Source organism: Phacochoerus africanus, chromosome 4 (assembly GCF_016906955.1).
Source record: "Phacochoerus africanus isolate WHEZ1 chromosome 4, ROS_Pafr_v1, whole genome shotgun sequence".
NCBI classification, from domain to species: domain Eukaryota; kingdom Metazoa; phylum Chordata; class Mammalia; order Artiodactyla; family Suidae; genus Phacochoerus; species Phacochoerus africanus.
Window position 1 is genome coordinate 66,566,764 of NC_062547.1, and position 20,726 is coordinate 66,587,489.

Below are 20,726 nucleotides of genomic sequence, written 5' to 3' on the forward strand. Positions count from 1 at the left end.
CAGGCCAGGGACTGAATCCAATCCACATCTGTGACCTATGCTGCAACTGTGGAGGCAACTTGGGATCATTTAACCTGATGTGCCAGGCTGGGAATTGAACATGCATGCACCTCTGCAGCGACCTGAGCTGCTACTGTTGGATTCTTAACCCACTGCACCACAGCACCACAGCAGGAACTCCAGAAATTGACTTCTCATGTTCTCACTGTAATCCTTTTTGTTGCTTGAATTTTCATTTTTAAAATTGTGAAATATAATAAATCTACAGGAAAGCGTGCAACCCACACATATACGGTTATATACAACTGAAAGAATAATTATAACTCAGGCATCATGAAGCCCAGATCAAAAATAACACTGAATATAATTCACCTAGATAAAAGCAAACAGAATGGGAATGCCCAGCTCAGTGACCTGTTACAAAGCAAACCCCTCCCACCCCACCCCCACCCCCTGCCATGTGCCCACAACCCAGATGTCTCATTGCCATCAGAGGCATCCCATCCTGACTTCCAGAAGAATCATTGCCTGCCTTTCCTTTCTCTTTTATCCCTTAAGGTGCACATTCATAATCACCAGGATTTTCAACTTTATATAAAAAGGATGATTTGTGTAAACTTTACACAACAAAAAACTTTTTTTTTGTCTCTTTTTTTTTTTAGGGTCGTACCCACGGCATATGGAGGTTCCCAGGCTAGGGGTCAAATCGGAGCTATAGCTGCCAGCTTACACCACAGCCCCAGCAACGCAGGATCCAAGCCACATCTGCGACCTACACCACAGCTCACAGCTGGATCTTTAACCCACTGAGCAAGGTCGGGGATCGAACCTGTGTCCTCATGGATACTAGTCGGGTTCGTTTCCATTGAGCCACAACGTGAACTCCTGAAAAGCATTCTTTTATGAAAAAGAATCATTTGGGGCCTGCTTCCTTTGTTGCATAGGTGTCTATGAGAATTATCCACATTGCTGTAAGCAGTGGCAAATGCTCATGGATTCCTGTGTGGTAGTCTGTTAGCTGAAACATCAAATTTTAGGTATCCATTCTACTGCAGATGGACTCAGGTCTGGACTGTTTCTAGCTTGAGATTAATATATATGAGATATATGGTACTCCCATGAAATATGGAAACTCTTATCCAGGCTTCCTGGCTCACTAAGCAAACTGCAAAAAAAAATAAAATTGGGCGGTGATAAAATATACACACAACATAAAATTTACTGTTTTAACCATTTCTTGGGGTACTGTTCAGTGGTATTAAACACATTCACAATGTTGTGCAACCATCATCACCGTCCATCTCCAGAACTTATTCATCATCCCAAACAGAAACTCTGGGAGGTCCTGTTGTGGCTCAGTGGTAATGAAGATGTGGGTTTGATTTCTGGCCTTGCTCAGTGGGTTAAGGATCCGGTGTTGCCATGAGATGTGGTGTAGGTCACAGATGCAGCTCAGATCCTACGTTGCTGTGGCTGTGGTGTAGGCCGGCAGCTGTAGCTCTGATACCCCTAGCCTACCGCGCGTGCAGCCCTAAAAAGCAAAAAATAAAAAAATTAAGAAATTAAAAATAGTAATTAAGAGACCTTTCTGTGGCGCAGTGCATTACAAATCCGACCGCAGAAGCTCAGGTCTCTGTAGAGGTGAGGGTTCAATCCCCTACCTGGAGCAGTGAGTTAACGGATCTGGTGTTGCCACAGCTGTAGCATGAATTCAATACCTGGCCCAAGAATTTTCATATGCTTCAGGTGTGGCCATAAGATTTTATTTATTTTTTTTTCTTTTCCTTTTTTTTTTTTTGGTCTTTTTGCCATTTCTTGGGCTGCTCCTGCGGCATATGGAGGTTCCCGGGCTAGGGGTCGAATCGGAGCTGTAGCTGCCAGCCTACGCCAGAGCCACAGCAACGCAGGATCCGAGCCACGTCTGCGACCTACACCACAGCTCACGGCAACGCCAGAACCTTGACCCACTGAGCAAGGGCAGGGATCGAACCCACAACCTCATGGTTCCTAGTCGGATTCGTTAACCACCGCGCCACGACGGGAACTCCTGGCCATAAGATTTTAAAAAACAGTATTTAATTTCTGCACCACAATCACTTTAAACATTTTAAAATATAAAAAAATTAAATTAGGAGTTCCCTGGTGGCCTAGCAGTCTAAGGATCTGGCATTGTCACTGCTGTGCCACATGTTCAATCCCTGGCCCAGGAAATTCTACATGCCGAAAGTGAGGCTAAAAAAAAAAAAATTAAATTAAAAGGCATAAAGTAAATATTTGCACTAGACTTTATCTGGGCTTTTGTTTTTTTGTTTTGGCTGTGACTGTGGCATGTGGAAGTTCCTAGCAGGGATGAAACCTGGGTCACAGGAGCAACCAAGCCTCTGCGGTGATAACACTGGATCCTTAACACGCTGCACCACAAGGGAACTCTATACAATAGAACTCAAGCTTTCTACATAACTATCTTAAATGATAGTTACATACAAATTTAAATAAATGTTTTAAATAGAAATGTAAATATTTAAAATGTTAAATAAAGCTTTACATAATTATTCAAAATTAAAATTCTGGGGAGTTCCCTTAGTGGCTAAGCCCTTAACGAACCCGACTAGAATCCATGAGGATGCAGGTTCAGTCCCTGGCCTAGCTCAGCGGGTTAAAGATCTGGCTGTGGCATGAGCTGTGGTGTAGGTCGAAGATGCAGCTCGGATCCTGGATCCTGCATTGCTGTGGCTGTGGTGTAGGTGGGTGGCTACAGCTCCGATTGGACCCCTAGTCTGGGAACCTCCACATGCCATGGGTGAGGCCCTTAAAAAAAGATTAAAAAATAAATAAATATTTAATATAAACAATATTTAAATAAGTATTTATGTACAACTTAAACACTTTAACCTTTTTTTTTTTTTTTTGTCTTTTTAGGGCCGCCCTTGCGGCATATGGAGGTTCCCAGGCTAGGGGTCTAATCAGAGCTGCAGCCGGTGGCCAACGCCAGAGCCACAGCAACACCAGATCAGAGCCAGGTCTGCATCCTACACCACAGCTCAAGGCAATGCCGGATCCTTAGCCCACTGAGCAAGGCCGGGGATAGAACCCCCAACCTCATGTTTCCTAGTTGGATTCGTTTCCGCTGCGCCACGATGGGAACTCCCTAAACACTTTAACTCGATTTCAAATATTTAAATTAAATATAAGTAAGTAGATCTTAAATTGAAATATGTGAATTTTTAAATAGATATTTAAACAATTGTTTAAATTTTAAACATTTAAATTTTAATATAAAAATTAAATGCTATTTTTAAAATATAAAATTAAAATTTAATAATTTTAATAAATTAACCATTACAATAAAATGTAAAATTATACTTAAAGATGTGTAAAAAATAATTACACCTCTTCTCTCCTGCTCCCTGCCCGGAACTGAGGCATCAGGGAACCTCTTCTCCTGGCCCGCAGAGGACTTCACGCGCAGGCAGCGCCTTAGCCAGCCCGCCCAGCTCCTAGGACCCCGCACGGCCAAGATGGCTGCGCCCGTGCAGCAGGCGCGCACTTTGCTCGGCCTGGTAACGACCCTGGGCCAGGGCTCTCGAGGCTACCGGGCACGGCCGCCCCCGCGCCGTTCGCAGGAGCCCAGGTGGCCCGACCCGGATGACCCGCTGACCCCGCGCTGGCAGCTGAGTCCGCACTACGCGGCTAAGCAGTTCGCGCGGCATGGCGCCGCCTCCGGGGTGGCCGCCGGCTCTCTGTGGCCGTCGCAGGAACAGCTGCGCGAGCTGGAGGCTGAGGAGCGCGAATGGTACCCGAGCCTGGCAGCCATGCAGGAATCGCTGCGGGTGCAGCAGCTGGCAGAAGAGCAGAAGCGTCAAGCCAGGTGCGTACTTGCGTGCGGTCTGGCGCGGTGCTTCGGTCGGTGGGTGAACTCTGCTCCAAACAGTGCTTACTCCACTGGGCGCTTACCACGGGGTTTAAATGCAATATTTACGTGCATGCTCACCTAGTTACAAAACAGACTTCTGAACAGTTCATTTCAGAAGTCATGAATAACTATTCATCAGCAAGTCTTTATGGAGCGCCTATTGTGTGCATGGCCTAATCCTGGGTCCTGAGGACACAGCAGGGAACAAAACAAAGATGATATCTGATGAGAGCCATTAGGAAGATAAAATTGGTTGGAGAACTGCACACCTTAGGGTGACTTTGGTTTGGTAGGCCTGAGGACTTGATGTTTAAATGTTTAAGCAGGAGCTGCCGCTGTGGTGCAAGGGGATCAGCAACCTCTTGGGAGGGCTGGGACACGGGTTCAGTCCTCGGCCCAGCACAGTGGGTTAAGGATCCGGTTTTGCCGCAGGGCGGCCAAAATAAAAAAGTTTAAGTAGAGACCTGAAAGAGCAGACATAATCAAGGGAAGATCTTAGGGAGAGTGTTCTGGGTAGAGGGAATATCTGGTGCAAAGGCCCTGAGGCAGGAATGTGCTTTAAGGAACAGCGTGGCTGGGGAAGAGGGGGAGGTGATGGGTATGGAGTCAAGGGTAGAGACCAGACGTGGGAGTCAGGTGGAGGCAAGACCAGGGACCTTGGGATGGCGCCACTTACTAGAGGGAAGGGGCACCCAAAGGCAGGCAAGTGTGTTCCTGGTGTTTATTGTTCTTGTCCTCACAACTGCTCTAAGAGGGACTCATCCTTATTTTAGAGATGCAGAAACTGAGGCCTGGGAAGGTGAAGTCTCTTGTCCAGTCACCCAGGCAGTGAACGGTAGAATTAGGCTGTGAACCGACTCTGATAACTTCAGTTATCCCAGCTGGAGCTCCTAATTCTTAAAATGGGACACTGACTGACACCCATAAACTCATAGGATGGGAGGAAAAGGTCCAATCCATTTCTTGCCTTCACATCTGTGCCTAGAACTGGGCCTGGCGAACAGCAGATGCTCAGTGATGTCTGTAGGATGAAGGCGTGAGCTGCACCTAACCTGTGGCACTCAGATGGCTCAGTAGACAGCTCAGGGAAGTGTTGGGCTGACTTGGGGTCTGCTTCTGGGGGTTATTGGGGCTTGGTTCTCACATGCTGAAGGCCACATACAAGTTTCTCTCTTCTGCCTCTCTTCACTTGTCAAGGGCTTTTTCTTGACAGCTTAAATGGCCACCACAAGTCTTCCCAGTCCTTCATCTGGCGACATGGGGAGTTGGGAGAGGCAGGATATGGGCAAAGGCTTGGGACCTAGGTAGGGTTGGATGGGTATTGTTCTGGCTGAGTGTGGCTGCCCTCACTGACCACCCTCCTTCCCCTGCAGGGAGCAGCTCATTGAAGAGTGCATGGCTAAAATGCCACAGATGATTGAGAACTGGAGGCGGCAGCAGCAGGAGCGAAGGGAGAAGGAGCAAGCAGACAAGGATCGGAGGGCCCGGCTGCAGGCTGAGGCCCAGGAGCGCCTGGGATACCACGTGGACCCAAGGAGTGCTCGCTTCCAGGAGCTGCTGAAGGACATGGAGAAGCAGCATCGCAAGCGCCTCAAGGAGGAGAAACAAAGAAAGAAGAAGGAGGCGCGAGCTGCTGCAATGGCCGCGGCTGCAGCCCAGGACCCAGCAGACTCTGAAACACCCAGCTCCTAAACTATTTTCCCAATAAAACTTGCTGCCTAATAGCCCCACCCCTGGAGAGCTCTATGTCCTCTTATCACACCCCTCGCTGGGCACCCTCGTTCTTTCCCAACATTTGGAGCCAGGGAATCCCCACCTTCCCTGGCTCTGATTACTCAGGGACTCTAGGCCATGCCCATTAACTCTGGGGCTTCAGGGGGTGAGTAAGAGGGATGCAGTGGAGAAATAATGGAGAAGCAGATGGCAGTGGAGAAGAAGGCTTCTGTTTACCAACATTAATCTCCAGTAATTAGCCAATTATCAGGGGGGAAGTATAGCCAAAACAGACTGTAGTGATGATGGTGGGGGGCAGGGAGAAGCAGCCCTTGCAAGGCTGAGCCAGGGCTGGGGCCTACACTCTGGGAATGAGACAGTTTGGAAGGAGGGGAAGTGGGGACACTGGGAGCCACCCTGAGGCTGACAGACCCCTCTGCCCCCTCACAACATTCCTGAATCTCCTGTGCCCAACTAGCTCCCAGATCCAGACAAGCTGGAGTGGGAAGTCCCAGCAGGCACAAACCACAGTACTAGCTTTTAAAACTTTATTCACTTCAAAACCTTTATCAGAGACACGGTTCTGTTCTGGGGTAGGGGGTGGGGGTGGCCTTGACCTCCAGAGCAACTCTGATGTTTTCCCTTCCCCAGGCAGGATAAACCGGATCTCCTCCTCCTCCTCCCCAGCATCCCCAGCAAAGGGATGCAGAATGGAGGCCAAGGCCAAAGCAGGGAAGGGGTTCTTGGGTGCTCACCCCAGATGGAAAAGATTTGGGCCACTCCAATGGAGGATCAAAGTTTGGAGCTCCAGCTTCCCCTCACCCTGGAAGAGGGCGGGGGAGGTCTCAGGGGCTCTTTGGGGGATGGAGAAGCAAGCAGCCGCCTCTCCATCTGGCTGCAGGGAGCTGGGACAGAGGCCAAGAGGGGTCCATCTGTCAACTCCAGTCCTGCCAGCTCCTTAGAGCAGGCTAGGCTGGGCGGGGGACGGGGGGACAGCTGTCTAGCCCAGGTCTTCTCAGGCCAAGATGGGAATGGGGGCCACTTTAGGAGGGTGGGAAGTTGGGAAAGGTTTTTGGTTTGTTTTTTTTTTGTTGTTTTTTGTTTTTTTAGATTTTTGATTTTTTTCCCACTTCTTAAATAAACATGAATATATATATATATATTTTTTCTTTTATAAAACTTTTGTGGAGTTGGGGGGTAGGGGGGAGGGGTGGTGGGCAACCTAGCCTCCCAGCATCACTCGTCATCAAAGTTCTGACTCAGGAGGAAGTTGGCAGCCAAGTTCTCGTTTTTTTCACAAGCGAAGTACGCCTGGATCACCAGGCTCTCTGGGAAGCCCAGGGCCTTCAACTGTGGGAAGACGGGCAGGTATGAGCCAGAGGTGGAGACCCTGCCCACCCATGAGGTCACCCCGCTCAACCAGGACTCTTACCCTCTCTATAGCTTCTTTTTCCTGCGGCGTCACCTGGATGTAGTTCATTTGTGGAGCCTCCTCACCTATTGCACCCACCTCGCCCTCCACGTCAGAGATGTCCGCCAGCTCCCCAGGGGGCTCATTCAACATCTGGATAAACTGCTCCTGGTGCCGGCTGATTTGCTGTGGGAGACAAGGGAAGTGACCCAAGCTCTTGTCCCTTCCCCAGGTTCCTATTGCAGCTCTTGTTTTCTCATTTACTCAGCAGATATTTAGAGGGTATCTATTCTGGTCAAACAGCCACAGATCGTGGAAACAGGCCCTGCCCTAGAGGAGCTGATGTTCCAGGGCGGAGAGAGGCTAGAGACAAGCAAATAAGTTTACAATTACTTACAGTGTAAAAACTTGGCCTGGCACATAGTAGGGTGGGTGGTGGGCTGGAAAAGACACTTTAGGCCAAGAGGGAGGGGCCTGTGATCCACAGAATAGGGAGGAAAGTTTCCCTCCATGTAGAGCAAACAGCAAGTACAAAGGTCTGGGAATGGGGGTACACTTGGAATACCCCAGGAACGGAAGATCCATGTGGCAAAACAGTGAATTAGGAAGAAGAAGGAAGCAGAAGATGAGATCAGAGAGGGAGGCAGGGACCAGACCTGCTTTCTTCTAGTGTGATGGGACACCATGGTGGTAAGCATTAAATAGGGAAACATGATCTGTGTACCTTTTATTTTTATTTATTTATTTTGTCTTTTAGGGCCGCACTGGCGGCATTTGGAGGTTCCCAGGCTAGGAGTCGAATCAGAGTTGTAGCCACTGGTCTACGCCACAGCCACAGCCACGTGGGATCTGAGCCGCAGCTCACGGCAACGCCAGATCCTTAATCCACTGAGCAAGGCCAGGGATCGAACCCAAGTCCTCATGGATGCTAGTTGGGTTCGTTAATGACTGAGCCACGACAGGAACTCCTGCACCTCTTACAAAGATCAACTTATCTGACTGTTGAGTATCTGAAGATTCTGATACACCTCTATCATTACGTAACACTTTGACAAGTTTCACGTCAAAAAAAAGTGCTTTTTCAGGAATCTGACTCCTGATGGAGAAAGAATGGACCACGGGGCTATGTAAAAGCAGAAGCAGAGGTTGCCAGTGAACCTAGTGGAAAAGGAGGTGGCAGCCATGGAGGTGGAGTGCAGGGCTGGGCTGACTGAGATATTCTGGAAATAGAGCAAACAGGACAGGTGAGGGACAACCCCAGGAGGCCCTCAGTGCCTGGGGTTCAAGCAACTCCCAATGGTCCTTTCAGGGTCAGAGGGTGCTGGGAGGATCTGTTTTGGTCTTAGACATCTAGAAAGCACTGTCATGGAAGCATCAAATCAATCGTGGGGAGTTCCCGTCATGGCCCAGCAGAAACGAATCCAACTGGGAACCATGAGGTTGCAGGTTCGATCCCTGGCCTCGATCAGTGGGTTAGGTATCTGGTGTTTCTGTGAGCTGTGGTGTAGGTCGCAGACATGACTCAGATCCGGAGTAGGCTGACAGCTGGAGCTCCAGTTTGACCCCTAGCCTGGGAACCTCCATATGCCACAAATACGGCCCTAAAAAGCAAAAAAATAAATACATAAAAGTAAATCAATCGTGGGAAAGCATGGCATCTAGAAAGTCCAGACTGCTTATGTGGATTTGGGGTCATCGGAGACTAAAGGCCCCAGAATTGACTACAAATAAAGAATGGGAAAAAAAAAAAAAAGAATGGAGATGCACAGCCTCCAACATCTTGTAGGTTGAGCAGGAGCCAGCACAGAAGACTGAAGAGCAGGGGAGAGAAGCCGCAGGTGCCTGAACCAGGAGAGAGGCAAGCCTTTGCAAAAGACACTGCCACACCCAAGGGCCACTGTCCCTCTGCCTAGGAACCTTCAAGGGCAGGATGGAGCCTTGCTGGGCACCATGGTGCCAGAACCAACTTGGGTAGGGTAGTCCTGGGTACTGCCATACAACCCCATAGACATTTATGAAGCAACAGCTAAATGTGGAGGCGAGCCAGAGCTCAGGACCCAGAGAGGGTGGAGCTGGACACACTCCACCAGTTGCCAGGCTGCTCCAAGCCTCTGGCATCTTCCTCTACAGGAAGTGATGATGACAGGACCCACACCTCTCACAGGGTGCCTAGAAGCATTACATGAGACCAGGTAGGTCACCAGGTCACAGAGAACAGCAGGAGATTGTCTTAGTCCTGCTTTCCAAGCATAGAGACTCCTACATACCATGCTGGGCCAGGATCACCGCCTGGGGCTGTGGTACCCACAGGGGAAGGGAGACGGTGCCTGCACTGACTCCCTCGGCTACCCAGGGCTGTACCTGTAAAAGCTGGGGGTTCTCCTGGCCCAGCTGCTGGAGCAGGGCGGGCAGCAGTGCCGGATTCTGCTGAATCACCTGCCGCATGTTCTGGAACTGGGGCTGGTCCCGCAGGAATTCCAGGGGGTTCTCTCCTGCTGACAGAAAAAAGGGGTCTGGTCAGACACCACCCAGGGCTGAAGTGGGGGGGATGGAGTAAGTCAGACGCCTCAAGGGCAGACACTCCACACGCACACTTCACACTCTACTCACCCGCTTCCGTAGGCGGCTGCTCCGATACTTGGCTCTCCTGGACAGAACCATGTTCCGGCTCGGGGCTCCCAGGAATTCCCTGTCAGGGATCCTATTTAGTTCAATGCAGACTGCCCACTGCCTCCCTCTTGCATGCTCAGCCCTGGCAGGAGACACATGAGGCCTCCACTCTGCCCTCTGCAGGCCCACCCCACTGCTCCTGTCCAGGTTCCTGGAGGAAACCTTTCCTAGCTGGAACCATAAACCATGGGCTTTGGAGGGCAGGTTTTGATCACCCATCAGGTCACTGACACCCACATGCTCCCTTGAGGACTCCCCAGGAGGCTGCAGCCCCACCTCACCGTGAGCAGATACTCCACGGCTCGGTGGGGGTTATTGTAGCTGGCTCTCAGGGCAGCCACGACCCGCTCCCGCTCATAGCCCATGGACGTGATCTCTGTCAGCATCGTCTCATACTCAGAGCCAGTCACTGTGGAAGGAGGAGCAAGGGCTGGGTCACCAAGGAGTGGGAAGGGCAGCTCCCAGGCCCTCCCACACCCACACAAGGCCCAGCTGATGGCTGGGGCACCCAGTCATCTCTGCTCTGGGGACCACCCACCCACCTAGCGTGGAGGCCGCGTCTTCCTCTCGCCCGCTGCTACCTGAAGAGGGAACAGAGCTGCAAATTCAAGAGAGAGAAATCGGACCCTGGCTTCTGGCGGCTTGCCCTCCCCGCAGGTGTGTGGAACCACGGATGTAGGCGCTGAAATGTGCTGGGAGGCTAGGCCCCTGCCTTACCCTGACACGGACTCCGGAGATGTCGTGGGGACCGATTCCTCCGATGGGCTCTTGTCCTCTCTGGCAGGAGATGGGGGGTGGGACATGCCTGAGGCAGGGGCTGATGGGAAGGATGTGGAAGACTCCGGGGCAGCAGTGGGTGAGGCCTCTGGGGGTACTGAGGTGCCTGGGCTAGTTTTGGCCTGTGAAACCCAGAAAAGGGAGCAGGCATCAGTATCCCTATCTAGCGCCACATCCCACCACAGCTCAGCCCCACCCTGTTCATGGTTAATCTCTCTTAGGCACACAGGCTCTTGGCCAGCTCCCAAGCTAATCCACCCACCCTCCCAACCAGCTACCTCACCTACCTTGGTCACCATGACGACCACAAAGTTCTTCTCATCAATTCGATAGTCCCTGATGGGGACATCGTCACTCAGGATCTTGCCAGCATAGATGAGTTTCTGTCCAGCCACGGGGAAGGCATCACGACCCTTCTCAGCTTCTATCTTCTCTTTTAGCACCTTCACCTGGAGAAAGGGGTACACAGTCATGGCAAACCCCAAGATTCTCTCTTCCCTTATAGTATAGGAGGAGAGGAGAGAAAACAAGCCCTGATGACTGAGAAGCTAAGCTTCATAATCAAGCATTCTAGGCCATCCCATCATTCAATGGAGTATTTACTGGACACTTCTATGTGCCAGGTGCAGTTTTAGGCACTGAGGACACAACAGAGAACAAAACTCAACAAACTCTCTGTTTTTGTAGAAATGACGCTTATTTGGGAGATGGAAGTGTACATATGTCAGAAAATGTAAACACAATGTAATGAAAAACAGAAAAAAGGGGCAATAGGAGGGTTCCTCACTCCATGCTGCTGACAGTAGTTTTCAGTGGTAGAATCCTAAGTTTACAGTACTAGTGTAAACATACATGTGTCACAAGTTTAAATCCTCATTGTAACTGGGTAAAAAAATTACCATTAGCCTCAAGAAAAAAAGAGGCACAGATAGGTTGTTAACTAACTTGCCCAAAGGCAAACAGGCTGATGAGAAAATCTATTTCTCTCTCTATAAAAAGTGAACTTAGACATCTTCTTCATGAGATGAGTCGTGCAAATAATGCCAAATACGCATGTTAGATTCGAAGTCTCTTCTCAGCTAAAAAGACAGCATAAGGTTTCGTCCATAGGCTCACTTGAGGCAAACCCCTACTGTTATTTGCTGTATGCGACTATGTCTACTCTACGTTCCTTAACTCCTAAATCTCCACATCTGTAAAACAAAAAGACTAAGTCCCCAAATGACGAGCCTACTTTGAAGATTTAGTAAGATAATACGAAAACGCTCAGTGACTGGTGAAGAACAAACACGGACCATTGAAACTCAGACCATTTATTATCTTTATCATCGTCGTTGCTGTCATCACCCGGCATCTCTTGGCCACTACTCGCAGATTTGGCCACCAACGTCCAGAGGAAACGCCTACAAAGCTGGGAACTAGGAGGCCCAGTCCCAGAGACAGCAGCACAACAGAAAATCTGAGCCTGCGGTTCCCGCGCCCCACGAGGGCGCTGACATTGGAGCCGGGGCCTGGCAGGCTCCCCGGGGGTGGGGCTTTGCCTGGAGATCGACACTAGAGCTCCACCCGAGCCACCAGGGCCTGGGTTGGGGACCATCGGGTAATCTGGAAAAGTAGGGCAGTTTGGGAGAATGGGCAGGGCCCGGCCCCGCGTCGTCTTCCCCGCCTATCTCGTCGGGATCCCAGCCTCCCCCCGAACCCCTGGCACCCGTCGCTCCCGTTCCCAGGCTCAGGCTTGGTTCGCACCGTCTCATCAGGCTCCATGCGGATCTTGAAGGTCTGCTGCTGCAGCGTTTTGAGCGTGATGGTGACGGCCATGGTAGGACCCGAGCGACGCGGCGGCCCCGGGATCCTCACACAACATGCAACTCACGCCGCCGCCATCTTAGCGCCTAGCCGCGCCGCGCGCCGACCGCTTCCGGGGCAAGCGGTGCGCGCGCCGACGACCAGGACACGTGACCTGCGCGCTCTGCCCCCCTCCCCGACGCCGCCGCCATGGGCCTTCGTGAGCATGCGCACGAGAGCGGCCCTGAGTCAGGCGTGCGCAGACCAACTTCTACTCAGCCGGCGTAGAGGGAGGTTTTCTCGCTTAACCATCACGTGGCTTCATGGGAGTGACGCCATCCCCGTTAGCGGTGACGTCATGAGGCCACAAAATGGCTCCGACGTCTAATTATCACGCCCATCAGTTTCCTTTTTTGTTGACGTTGAACAAAAACCTCAGGGTTTTTTTTGTCTTTTTTTTGTTGTTGTTGTTGCTATTTCTTGGGCCGCTCCCGCGGCATATGGAGGTTCCCAGGCTAGGGGTTGAATCGGAGCTGTAGCCACCGGACTACGCCAGAGCCACAGCAACGCGGGATCCGAGCCGCGTCTGCAACCTACACCACAGCTCACGGCGACGCCGGATCGTTAACCCACTGAGCAAGGGCAGGGACCGAACCCGCAACCTCATGGTTCCTAGTCAGATTCGTTAACCACTGCGCCACGACGGGAACTCCATAAAATCTCAGTTTTGATACTTGTATCTCTACCGTAAAATCTTAGTTCATATTTTTTGCTCTTTCCAAATTAGTTTCATTCTAGTCTGGCCACCCTGACAGTACTCCTGTCTAACCCTGAAGGGACCTAGAAAGGATACTGAAAAGGTCACCAACAATTAAATGAAAATGCCAAACACGTTTGGCTGTGTAAACAGGCACACAGAGCCATTTTATGCCCTCATTTATTCTTTAGGAAGAGCCGGATTTTTGGAATGAATGTATACAGTTCTAGTTCCTGGGTCTCCCCCCTCTCTGCTGCTCCTTCCCTAACCACTATCTCCAACATGATCTGCAGTATGTAGAGGATGTAACTTCCAAGGCTTTCCTACACTGAATACAAAATTCTCTCCTTTCCCTGGATATGCTAATTGGGATGTTTCCCAGAAGGGTGGGGCTGGGCTGCAGGACACAGGAATGAAGCACAAAAGAGGCCTGTCCAAGTAACAAGGAAATGAAGTGCTAGTTGGCCAAAGGTGAAAAACGTGCTATGGCAGACTGGTTGGAGGTGATGGACTCCCCACCTCCTTCATATGCTGCTTCAGAACTTGATCTTTTTACCATTCCTATCCAAGTAGGACACAGTGCAGTCCCCTGCCACCTCACTCATTTCCCCAACTCTAACCAGGTCCTGCTGCTTGTCCCTTTACCACACACCCTGAGCTAAGAAGCTTCCACACAAGAATAGGCCACCTCTTCCCTTCAAGAAGTTCAGATCCCAACTTGGCTACTGAACACCATGGGTAAGCTAGATACCACCTTCTGAAGATATTTTGACTAATGAAAGGTATTTATAGCTTTTAACACGGGCTGGTATTAAGAACAATGTGTTTAGGAGTGCCCTGGCAGCAAATTGAGCTAAGGATCCGGCACTGTCACTGCAGTGGCTTGGGTCACTGTTGTAGCACGGATTCGATCCCTGTCCCGGTGGAATCAGCATTAAAAAAAAAAAAAAAAAGTGTTTGTAAGAATTCCCGTTGTGGCTTAGGGGGTTAAAGACCCAACTGGTAACCATGAGGATGCAGGTTCAAAACCTGGCTTCACTCAGTGTGTTAAGGATCAGCGTTGCTGTGAGCTGCAGTATAGGTCAGATAGAGCTTGGATCTGGCATTGCTGTGGCTGTGATGTAGGCCCACAGCTGTAGCTCCAATTAGACCCCTAACCTGAGAACTTTCACATGCTGCACATGCAGCCCTTAAAAAGTTTAAAAAAAAAAAAAAAGGCAAATGTTTAAAACTTTTGCTTGATAAGGTGGACACATATGGACCAATATAAAACAGTTTGTATGAGATAGTGGCTAAGGTATGGTTTCAAAGCCCTGTCTCATCTCAAACTAAATTCTGGCCCTCGTCTCATGAAACTGAAGTGATACTAGAACCAAAACTGAACAGTTTGATACAAGGACTCAATGACTTAATACATAGGCCATTTGTAGTGGTACTTAGTAACTTACTCTTTCCCACTCATTTGCAGTTCTGCCGGTAAACCAGGGCCCTTGTAACCTTATAGGACAATTAACCAACACTTTTAGTGGCTGAAAAAATGAGGCTCACTTAGGAGTCGCCTCCCCCAGAAGGAAACACAGGAGGAAGACACAAAACTTAATTTAATAGAAATTTCGTTTGTAGTTCTTACATTCTCAGTATGAGCCGAGCTAGAATCCCCTGCCCCACTCAGAAGTGGCCGAGTCCTGGGGGCAGGGGAAAAGTGTGTGTGGGGGCGGTCAGAGCTCAGGCCCCAGGAGCCCCATTCTTCCTCAGTGCTGGGGGGCCTGGGTTGCCACCCTCTTCTCCCACCCCCCCACTCTGGGATCAAGGAAGGAGAGCAGATAGAATTTTGGGCCTGGGGCTTCTCCACACAATTCACCCAGAGTCCCCAAGTTGGAGAGGAACTAAGGAATCTGGGGAGAGGAGATAGAAGAAAGCAAAGATATCAATCAAGAAAGATGAAGGCCAGGGTGAGGGCTGAAGAAGAATCAAACACAAAACACAAGTTAAAAAAATAGAAAAAAAAAGGGGGGGGGAGGGAGAACAAAACCAAATCCATCCCAAATCAGAACCCGCCTGGAAGGAAAAAAAAAAAAAATCAAAGTTCTCCAGTCTCATAGAGACATTATTTGGCGCGGCCGGCTCTATGGCAGGAGCGCTCAGGCCTCAGTCCAGCCCTGGAGGCAGTGGTGTGGCCCCTACAGCTCATCCTTGGCCTGGCCAGCGGCAGCATCTTCCTCCTCCTCCTCCTCCTTCTCATCCTCCTCCTCCTCCTCCTCATCCTTGTCCTCCTCGTCTTCCTTGTCTGCCTCCTCCTCTTCCTTGCGCTTCTTCTCCTCCTCCTCCTCCTTTAGCCTCTGCTCTTCATCCTGCTTGTCTTTCATTTGCTTTTCTGCTGCCTGTGTACAAAGCATATAGCTCAGAGCTTGACTCCAGCCCTGCCCCCTACCCCCAAAAGCCCAGGACTGGACCCTGGTCCCACCTTCGTAACACCCCATGTCTCGTTGCCAAACTCCTCAGCGTAGGCCTCATCGTTGGTGATGAGGAAGTTGTCAAAGATGGTACCAGACTTGACCTGTAGGACCAGGTGATAGATAGGTGGTCAGAAGTGACACCTGTTTGGCCTTGGCTTTACAAAGGTCTCCTGTCCATGTACCCATAACCATTACACAATGTTGCAATTAAAAAAAAACAAGCTGCCTGGGTTCAAACCCCAGCTCTGTAATCTCCTGGTGATATGACCTTGGGCTGGTGATTTCACCTCTCTGCACCTCAGTTTCTTCTCTGTAAAATGGACTCACTCCCTTCTCCAAACATTTTCTTAGTACCTAATATGTGCCAGGAACCATTCTGGGTGCAGAAAGTACATCAGTGAACAGAACAGACCAAACTGCAGTCCTTATGAACTTAATTTTCAAATGGGGTTCTCTCACCACCTTCTAGGTTGTTGGGGTAAGTTAAATGAGTTGGTTCCCCTAGAAATATTTAAAAATACCAGGCATATAAGTACATTAAAGCAGGTGCTGGAAAAAAAGACAGACCAAAAATTTCCCCTCCAAAAGCACTACTTTGCAGCCAGGCCTCCCTTTACTCATGGGTTGACCCTCAGCACTTGGTGTCCCCTAGGGATCCCTCCTCTTCCCTCCCAGTCTCACCTGCCAGAGATCCAGGCCCAGCACAGCAAAGTTTTCATAGGCATAGATGTTGCTATCAGGGGAGTACTCAGGGTTGTCTATTTCTGGGTGGATCCAAGTGCCCTTGTAATCAGGGTTGTCAATCTGCCGGGGCTTCCACTCACCCTGCAGAAGAAGGGAACTGGTGGGTGGGCAGAGATCAGTGCATTCCCCATGGTGCACTGCCCTGCTCAGAGTCCCAGGCTCACCTTGTACTCTGGGTTCTGTATCACTGGCGGTTCCCACTCTCCATCCATCTCTTCATCCCAGTCTTCGGGCTTCTTAGCATCAGGGTCAGGAATGTGTTCAGGCTTGTCCCAGTCCTGAAGGAACACAGGGAGATCAGAAGCGTCACAGTGGTCCTCCACACTCTTCACCTTGAGGGAAGCCCCACCCAAGCACCAACCTCAGGTTTGGAGTCTGTAGGGTCATCAATTTTGGCTCGCTCGTCCCAGTCTTCAGGCTTCACAGCATCAGGATCCTTTATCTTCTTAGGCGGCAAGAAGTCCCAATCGTCCTCCAAGGAGCCTGACTCCACCTGACTGTTGTCAATCTTCACCTCATAAGTATTATCGGGCCGCACAATCAGTGTGTACAGGTGTGTGAATTCATCATCCTGAAGAGAGTAGGAGATGAGCGGCCCCACCCACCCGGCTGGCCTCTGAGCCTCCCCTGACAGCCATTTGTCACCACCCCCAGATGCACCTTGCAACGGATATCCTTATTGATGAGCACGTTCTTGCCCTTGTAGTTGAAGATGACATGAACTTTCTTGGTGCCAGGGCCACAGATGTCCGGGCCTTGGTGAGAAGTAGGTCCGGTTAGAGTTAGAGGCTCCCCATCACTGAGCCCTACCCCCACCCCTTTACAAAAAGAAAACTTGGTTCTTAAACGCAGGTCTGCAAAGCTCAAAACAGAATTCAGACTTTATCTCTAAGGGACTAAGAATAAAGAGTCAAAGGAGAGAAATTAAGTGCTCAGAGAACTTGTAGAATTGGAAAATAGCTACATAAACATCACACAGACTATCAGCCTTAAACCAAAAACAAAGCAGAAAGTTGTTAACTGTAACTATTCCCTCAGCTTCCCTTCCAAAGAAAAACTTAAGCACGTAAGGGTTTTCTGTTCTCTCAAGACTACTTTTCATGGGCTATATATAAGGAGCACACGGGGTTTCAGGCTCCGTCTAACTAACCAGAGGTCAGGACCAGGGTGGGGCCCCCTCACCAAACATGATGTTGTATTCGGAGTCTCCATGCATGTCTGTCTGGTCCAAACCATCTGGAAACAGCTTCACGTATCCACCCCCACAGTCGATGTTCTGTTCGTGTTTCACCGTGAACTGCACTACCAGCGTCTGACCCTTGTTGCTGAAGGGCTCAAATCTGGCCGACAGAGCGTAAAACCGGGCATCCTGGCTTGTCTGTAGCCCTAGCAAGGGACGATAGTGAGGTCACGACTCAGCCCAATCCCCGGAGTACCCTAATGTGGGAAATAGAGACGACTGCCTCTTCCTCCCCCTGCTCTGTTCCTAGGGGTACCCAATCTGTGCGATGATTAGGAGCTTCCTCCAGGAAGTCCTCCTGGATCTGAGAACCCATCCCTAGGTTCTTACCTTTATCTTTCTCCTGGTCACCGTAGAATTTGCCGGAACTGAGAACGAATCTGCCAAAATCCGGTTTGTGTTTGGATTCAATCCAGCGATCAGTCCACCCGTCTAGGGGACCAGAGCAGCAGGTCAGCGCGGCCTTGCTCATCACCCCCCACAAAACACCTACCAAGACCCACAAACTGCTAGGGGCAAATAAAGAGCTATTCTTCTCTCCGACTTCCCCTACCCCGGCCTCTAGTCTGACATCTCTAATGGCTTAAGAGAGCCTCGGGCGAGCCCTAACTCCCGCCGCAGAAGGCCGCTGCGCCCTCCACGCTCCTTAGGGACGAAGAAGGAAGGATCGCCTTGCGGCTTTAGTCCCTGAAGACTACCGTGTTCGCCCTCTGAGCAGTAATTACAGAAGACACGCAGATATGGGCTAGGGGGCCAGCCGCCTCGTTAGAGAGGCCTCGAGGCGGCACTAAAGCTTACCTCCGTCCAGAAACTGCTCCTTGAAGTAAACAGTAGGTTCAGCGGCGGCCAGGCCGACAAGGCCGAGCAGTAGTGGGACTGGGAGCAGCATGGCGGGCCGAGGGGGCGGCGGCGCGCGGGCCCTTTAAGTCACTCCTCCAGCAGCCGCTCTGCAGTACGGACAGACGCTACCGCCGGCCACGAGCCTTTATACCGGGCCCGCTCTCAAACCAACCTGGTCCTGCCTCTTGACCCTCCTTCCCCGCCGTATCATTGGTCTGTGGCTGTAACCCTGCCTTTCCATTGGATCTTTGTCGGCTCAGCATGTTAGGCTGTGCCTCGGAACGCTGGGTTCCCAGATGGCCGATTTCTATTGGCCGCACCACTGGCCAATGAAGGTCGACCACGCGTTGTGGGGGACGCCCACCGGTGGAGTGGGGGCCTCCAGCCCCTCAGGCTAGGTCATGTGACCAGACCTCGGCCCAACCCCGCCCTAGCCCGCGAGCCTCTTTTCACAGCTAGGCGTTTAAAGAAGGCGCGCGAGTGCAGGTGCCACTGCGCTGAGCTATGACCCTGTTCCAGCCTCGCCTCTGTTCATCCCCTCTTTGGGGCTGGGTGGGCAAGGTTTTCCTAGCCTTTTTCTGTTGCGAATTTGGGGAGCCTCTCTAATTCAACCCTCTCTTTTTCTCTTCCTCTTTCTCTCCAGTCACCCCGCCCTGCCCAGGATGAGGCGGAGGTCACCGGGCCGTGGGGCTTCATTTCACCCTAGCGCCAGAGCCATGCAGCCTTGCGGGGATAGTGCCGGCTCTCTCCTCCGTGTGGCTCCTAGTGTCCTGGCCGCTTTGTCAAGACTGCTGCTGTGTGAAATGGGTCAAGTCACCTAGCCTCTCTGAAGTCACAGGAGCTCCTGAAAGGCCAAGAGGAGCGGCGCTGGCCAGCTGCTGCCTGGCAGAAGTGCTTTCAAAGATCTTAGGGATGTCCTGGGACAAAAGGAAGGAAGCCCAGATGGCTTGAAGATGTGACTACAGGCTGTGGCTCCGTAGGGTTGTTCCCTTTATTGGAGCCTCTCCAATATACCCTCCACCCTTTCCTCAGCCGGTAGACTGAAAGGGGTCACTGTCTTGTGGTCTCCCACAAACGGCTCGCTTTTGCAATTAAACGGCTAAAGAGGAGGGGGCAGGGGGTTCAGTTGGGGAGGGAGTAAAAGGGACAGATGGTGGGGAAGATAAGGTCCAAGAGAGGTGGGCAGGACCCCTGAATCTGGAGCCTTCTTCTGAAGCCAGAGGGGCATGACAGTAACTGACACCAGCTCCCTGCCCCTAGGCTACAGGAAGGAGGAAGGAGAGCTGGGGGTTTCCCAAACTATGAGCAAATAGGCACTGGACCTGGGAATTGGGAGGGAACTTTGGAAGGCGGGTAGGTAGGGGTGCTTCCCCTCTAGTTGTGGGAACTCAGAAAAGGGAGGAATGAGGGATCTTGGAGAAGTTGTGGTTTTGCCCCTTCCCCAAGGCAGTATCCAGTATTGCCCAACCTGCACCCCTCCTGCCCCATGCCCCCCAGGACCCCAAAGGAACGTCCAGTGACTTGCTTTCCCTCCCTTCCACATGTGTCATGGACATGTGGTCTTGGTGCTTCCTGCCAGAAGGTAGACACTGTACCTGTTAACCTCACAATCCCCCTGCAGGTGTTCTGCAGCACCTGTCACAGAACAAACTTAAAACCTACTTTATCTGTGACAGAAGGAAGGAAAGAAGGGTTCTTGCTAGAATTAAACAAAAATGGGTAAAGCGTTTTGAAGTTAGAAGGAGATTTTGAGAGAGTTCCCATTGTAGCCCAGTGGGTTAAGAACCCGATGCACTGTCTGTGAAGATGCAGGTTCATTCCCTGGCCTTGCTCAGTTGGTTAAGGATCTGGCATTGCCTCAAGCGGCAGTGAAGTTCACAGATGCAGCTGGGATCCAGTGTGGCTGTGGCTGTGGTGTAGGCTGGCAGCTGCAACTCCTATTCCATCCCTAGCTGGAAACTTATACATGCCAGCTGTGGCAAAAAAAAAAAAAAAAAAAGAGACCTTGATGGGTACATTCTGAGTTTTTGTTAGGACTTTACTGAAAGTCCAGACAGGGGGATATCAGTAACCCCATTTTCCAGGCTCAAATAACAATTACAATGGCTAAATAAGTAAATGCATACTGCTTAAAATAGCACCTAACGCACAATCCACACTCAAAAAAAAATTTTTTTTTTTAGGGCCACATCTTCCGCATTTGGAAGTTCCTAGGCTAGGGGCTGAATTGGAGCTGCAGCTGCCAGCCTACACCACAGCAAGACCAGATCTAAGCTTCATTTGTAAGCTACGCTACATCCTTAACCCACTGAGTGAGGCCAGGGATTGAACCCGCATCTTCATGGATATTAGTTGGCTTGTAACCTGCTGAGCCACAACGGGAACTCTCTGGTATTTTTATATTAAGTGTTGAAATAATA

At 50.7% G+C, this 20,726-nt stretch overlaps 3 protein-coding genes across 4 annotated transcripts; 1 reads left to right on the plus strand and 2 right to left on the minus strand.

Annotated features, from left to right (window-relative positions):
- The first annotated feature begins 3,491 nt into the window (after window positions 1–3,491).
- GADD45GIP1 (GADD45G interacting protein 1) lies at window positions 3,492–5,643 on the plus strand. The gene is made up of 2 exons (XM_047776902.1): window positions 3,492–3,868; window positions 5,287–5,643. Exons 1-2 carry the CDS (start codon window positions 3,519–3,521, stop codon window positions 5,603–5,605), a joined length of 669 nt encoding a protein of 222 aa, XP_047632858.1. The 5' UTR covers window positions 3,492–3,518; the 3' UTR covers window positions 5,606–5,643.
- A 517-nt stretch (window positions 5,644–6,160) lies between these two features.
- Window positions 6,161–12,537, minus strand: RAD23A (RAD23 homolog A, nucleotide excision repair protein). 2 transcript variants are annotated; one of them, XM_047776901.1, is made up of 9 exons: window positions 12,231–12,537; window positions 10,772–10,933; window positions 10,425–10,606; window positions 10,250–10,305; window positions 9,989–10,116; window positions 9,648–9,726; window positions 9,399–9,529; window positions 7,059–7,223; window positions 6,161–6,976 (listed from the first exon to the last, which is right to left on the minus strand). In XM_047776901.1, the coding sequence occupies exons 1-9, from the start codon at window positions 12,300–12,302 to the stop codon at window positions 6,863–6,865; spliced, it is 1,089 nt and encodes a 362-aa protein (XP_047632857.1). In that variant the 5' UTR covers window positions 12,303–12,537; the 3' UTR covers window positions 6,161–6,862. The 2 variants fall into 2 exon arrangements, with proteins under 2 accessions (XP_047632857.1, XP_047632856.1); XM_047776900.1 differs by having other exon boundaries at window positions 9,399–9,532; window positions 12,231–12,408.
- Window positions 12,538–14,609: 2,072 nt separating this feature from the next.
- Window positions 14,610–18,444, minus strand: CALR (calreticulin). The gene is made up of 9 exons (XM_047776903.1): window positions 18,265–18,444; window positions 17,797–17,898; window positions 17,409–17,612; window positions 16,887–16,981; window positions 16,588–16,797; window positions 16,391–16,504; window positions 16,164–16,307; window positions 15,491–15,583; window positions 14,610–15,407 (listed from the first exon to the last, which is right to left on the minus strand). The coding sequence occupies exons 1-9, from the start codon at window positions 18,353–18,355 to the stop codon at window positions 15,207–15,209; spliced, it is 1,254 nt and encodes a 417-aa protein (XP_047632859.1). The 5' UTR covers window positions 18,356–18,444; the 3' UTR covers window positions 14,610–15,206.
- Window positions 18,445–20,726: the final 2,282 nt, after the last annotated feature.

Bases quoted from the DNA above. Each gene is read 5' to 3' on its own strand.
- CALR (XM_047776903.1), bottom strand. From the start codon at position 18,355: ATGCTGCTCCCAGTCCCACTACTGCTCGGCCTTGTCGGCCTGGCCGCC. The intron at 17,613-17,796 runs GTAAGAACCTAG...GTCCCTTGCTAG, and splicing joins TGACCAGGAGAAAGATAAAG to GGCTACAGACAAGCCAGGAT. The intron at 16,798-16,886 runs GTGCATCTGGGG...TACTCTCTTCAG, and splicing joins ATAAGGATATCCGTTGCAAG to GATGATGAATTCACACACCT.
- RAD23A (XM_047776900.1), bottom strand. From the start codon at position 12,302: ATGGCCGTCACCATCACGCTCAAAACGCTGCAGCAGCAGACCTTCAAG. The intron at 10,607-10,771 runs GTAGGTGAGGTA...TGGGTTTCACAG, and splicing joins TGGTCGTCATGGTGACCAAG to GCCAAAACTAGCCCAGGCAC. The intron at 7,224-9,398 runs GTACAGCCCTGG...TGTCTCCCACAG, and splicing joins AGAACCCCCAGCTTTTACAG to CAAATCAGCCGGCACCAGGA.
- GADD45GIP1 (XM_047776902.1), top strand. From the start codon at position 3,519: ATGGCTGCGCCCGTGCAGCAGGCGCGCACTTTGCTCGGCCTGGTAACG. The intron at 3,869-5,286 runs GTGCGTACTTGC...CTTCCCCTGCAG, and splicing joins GAGCAGAAGCGTCAAGCCAG to GGAGCAGCTCATTGAAGAGT.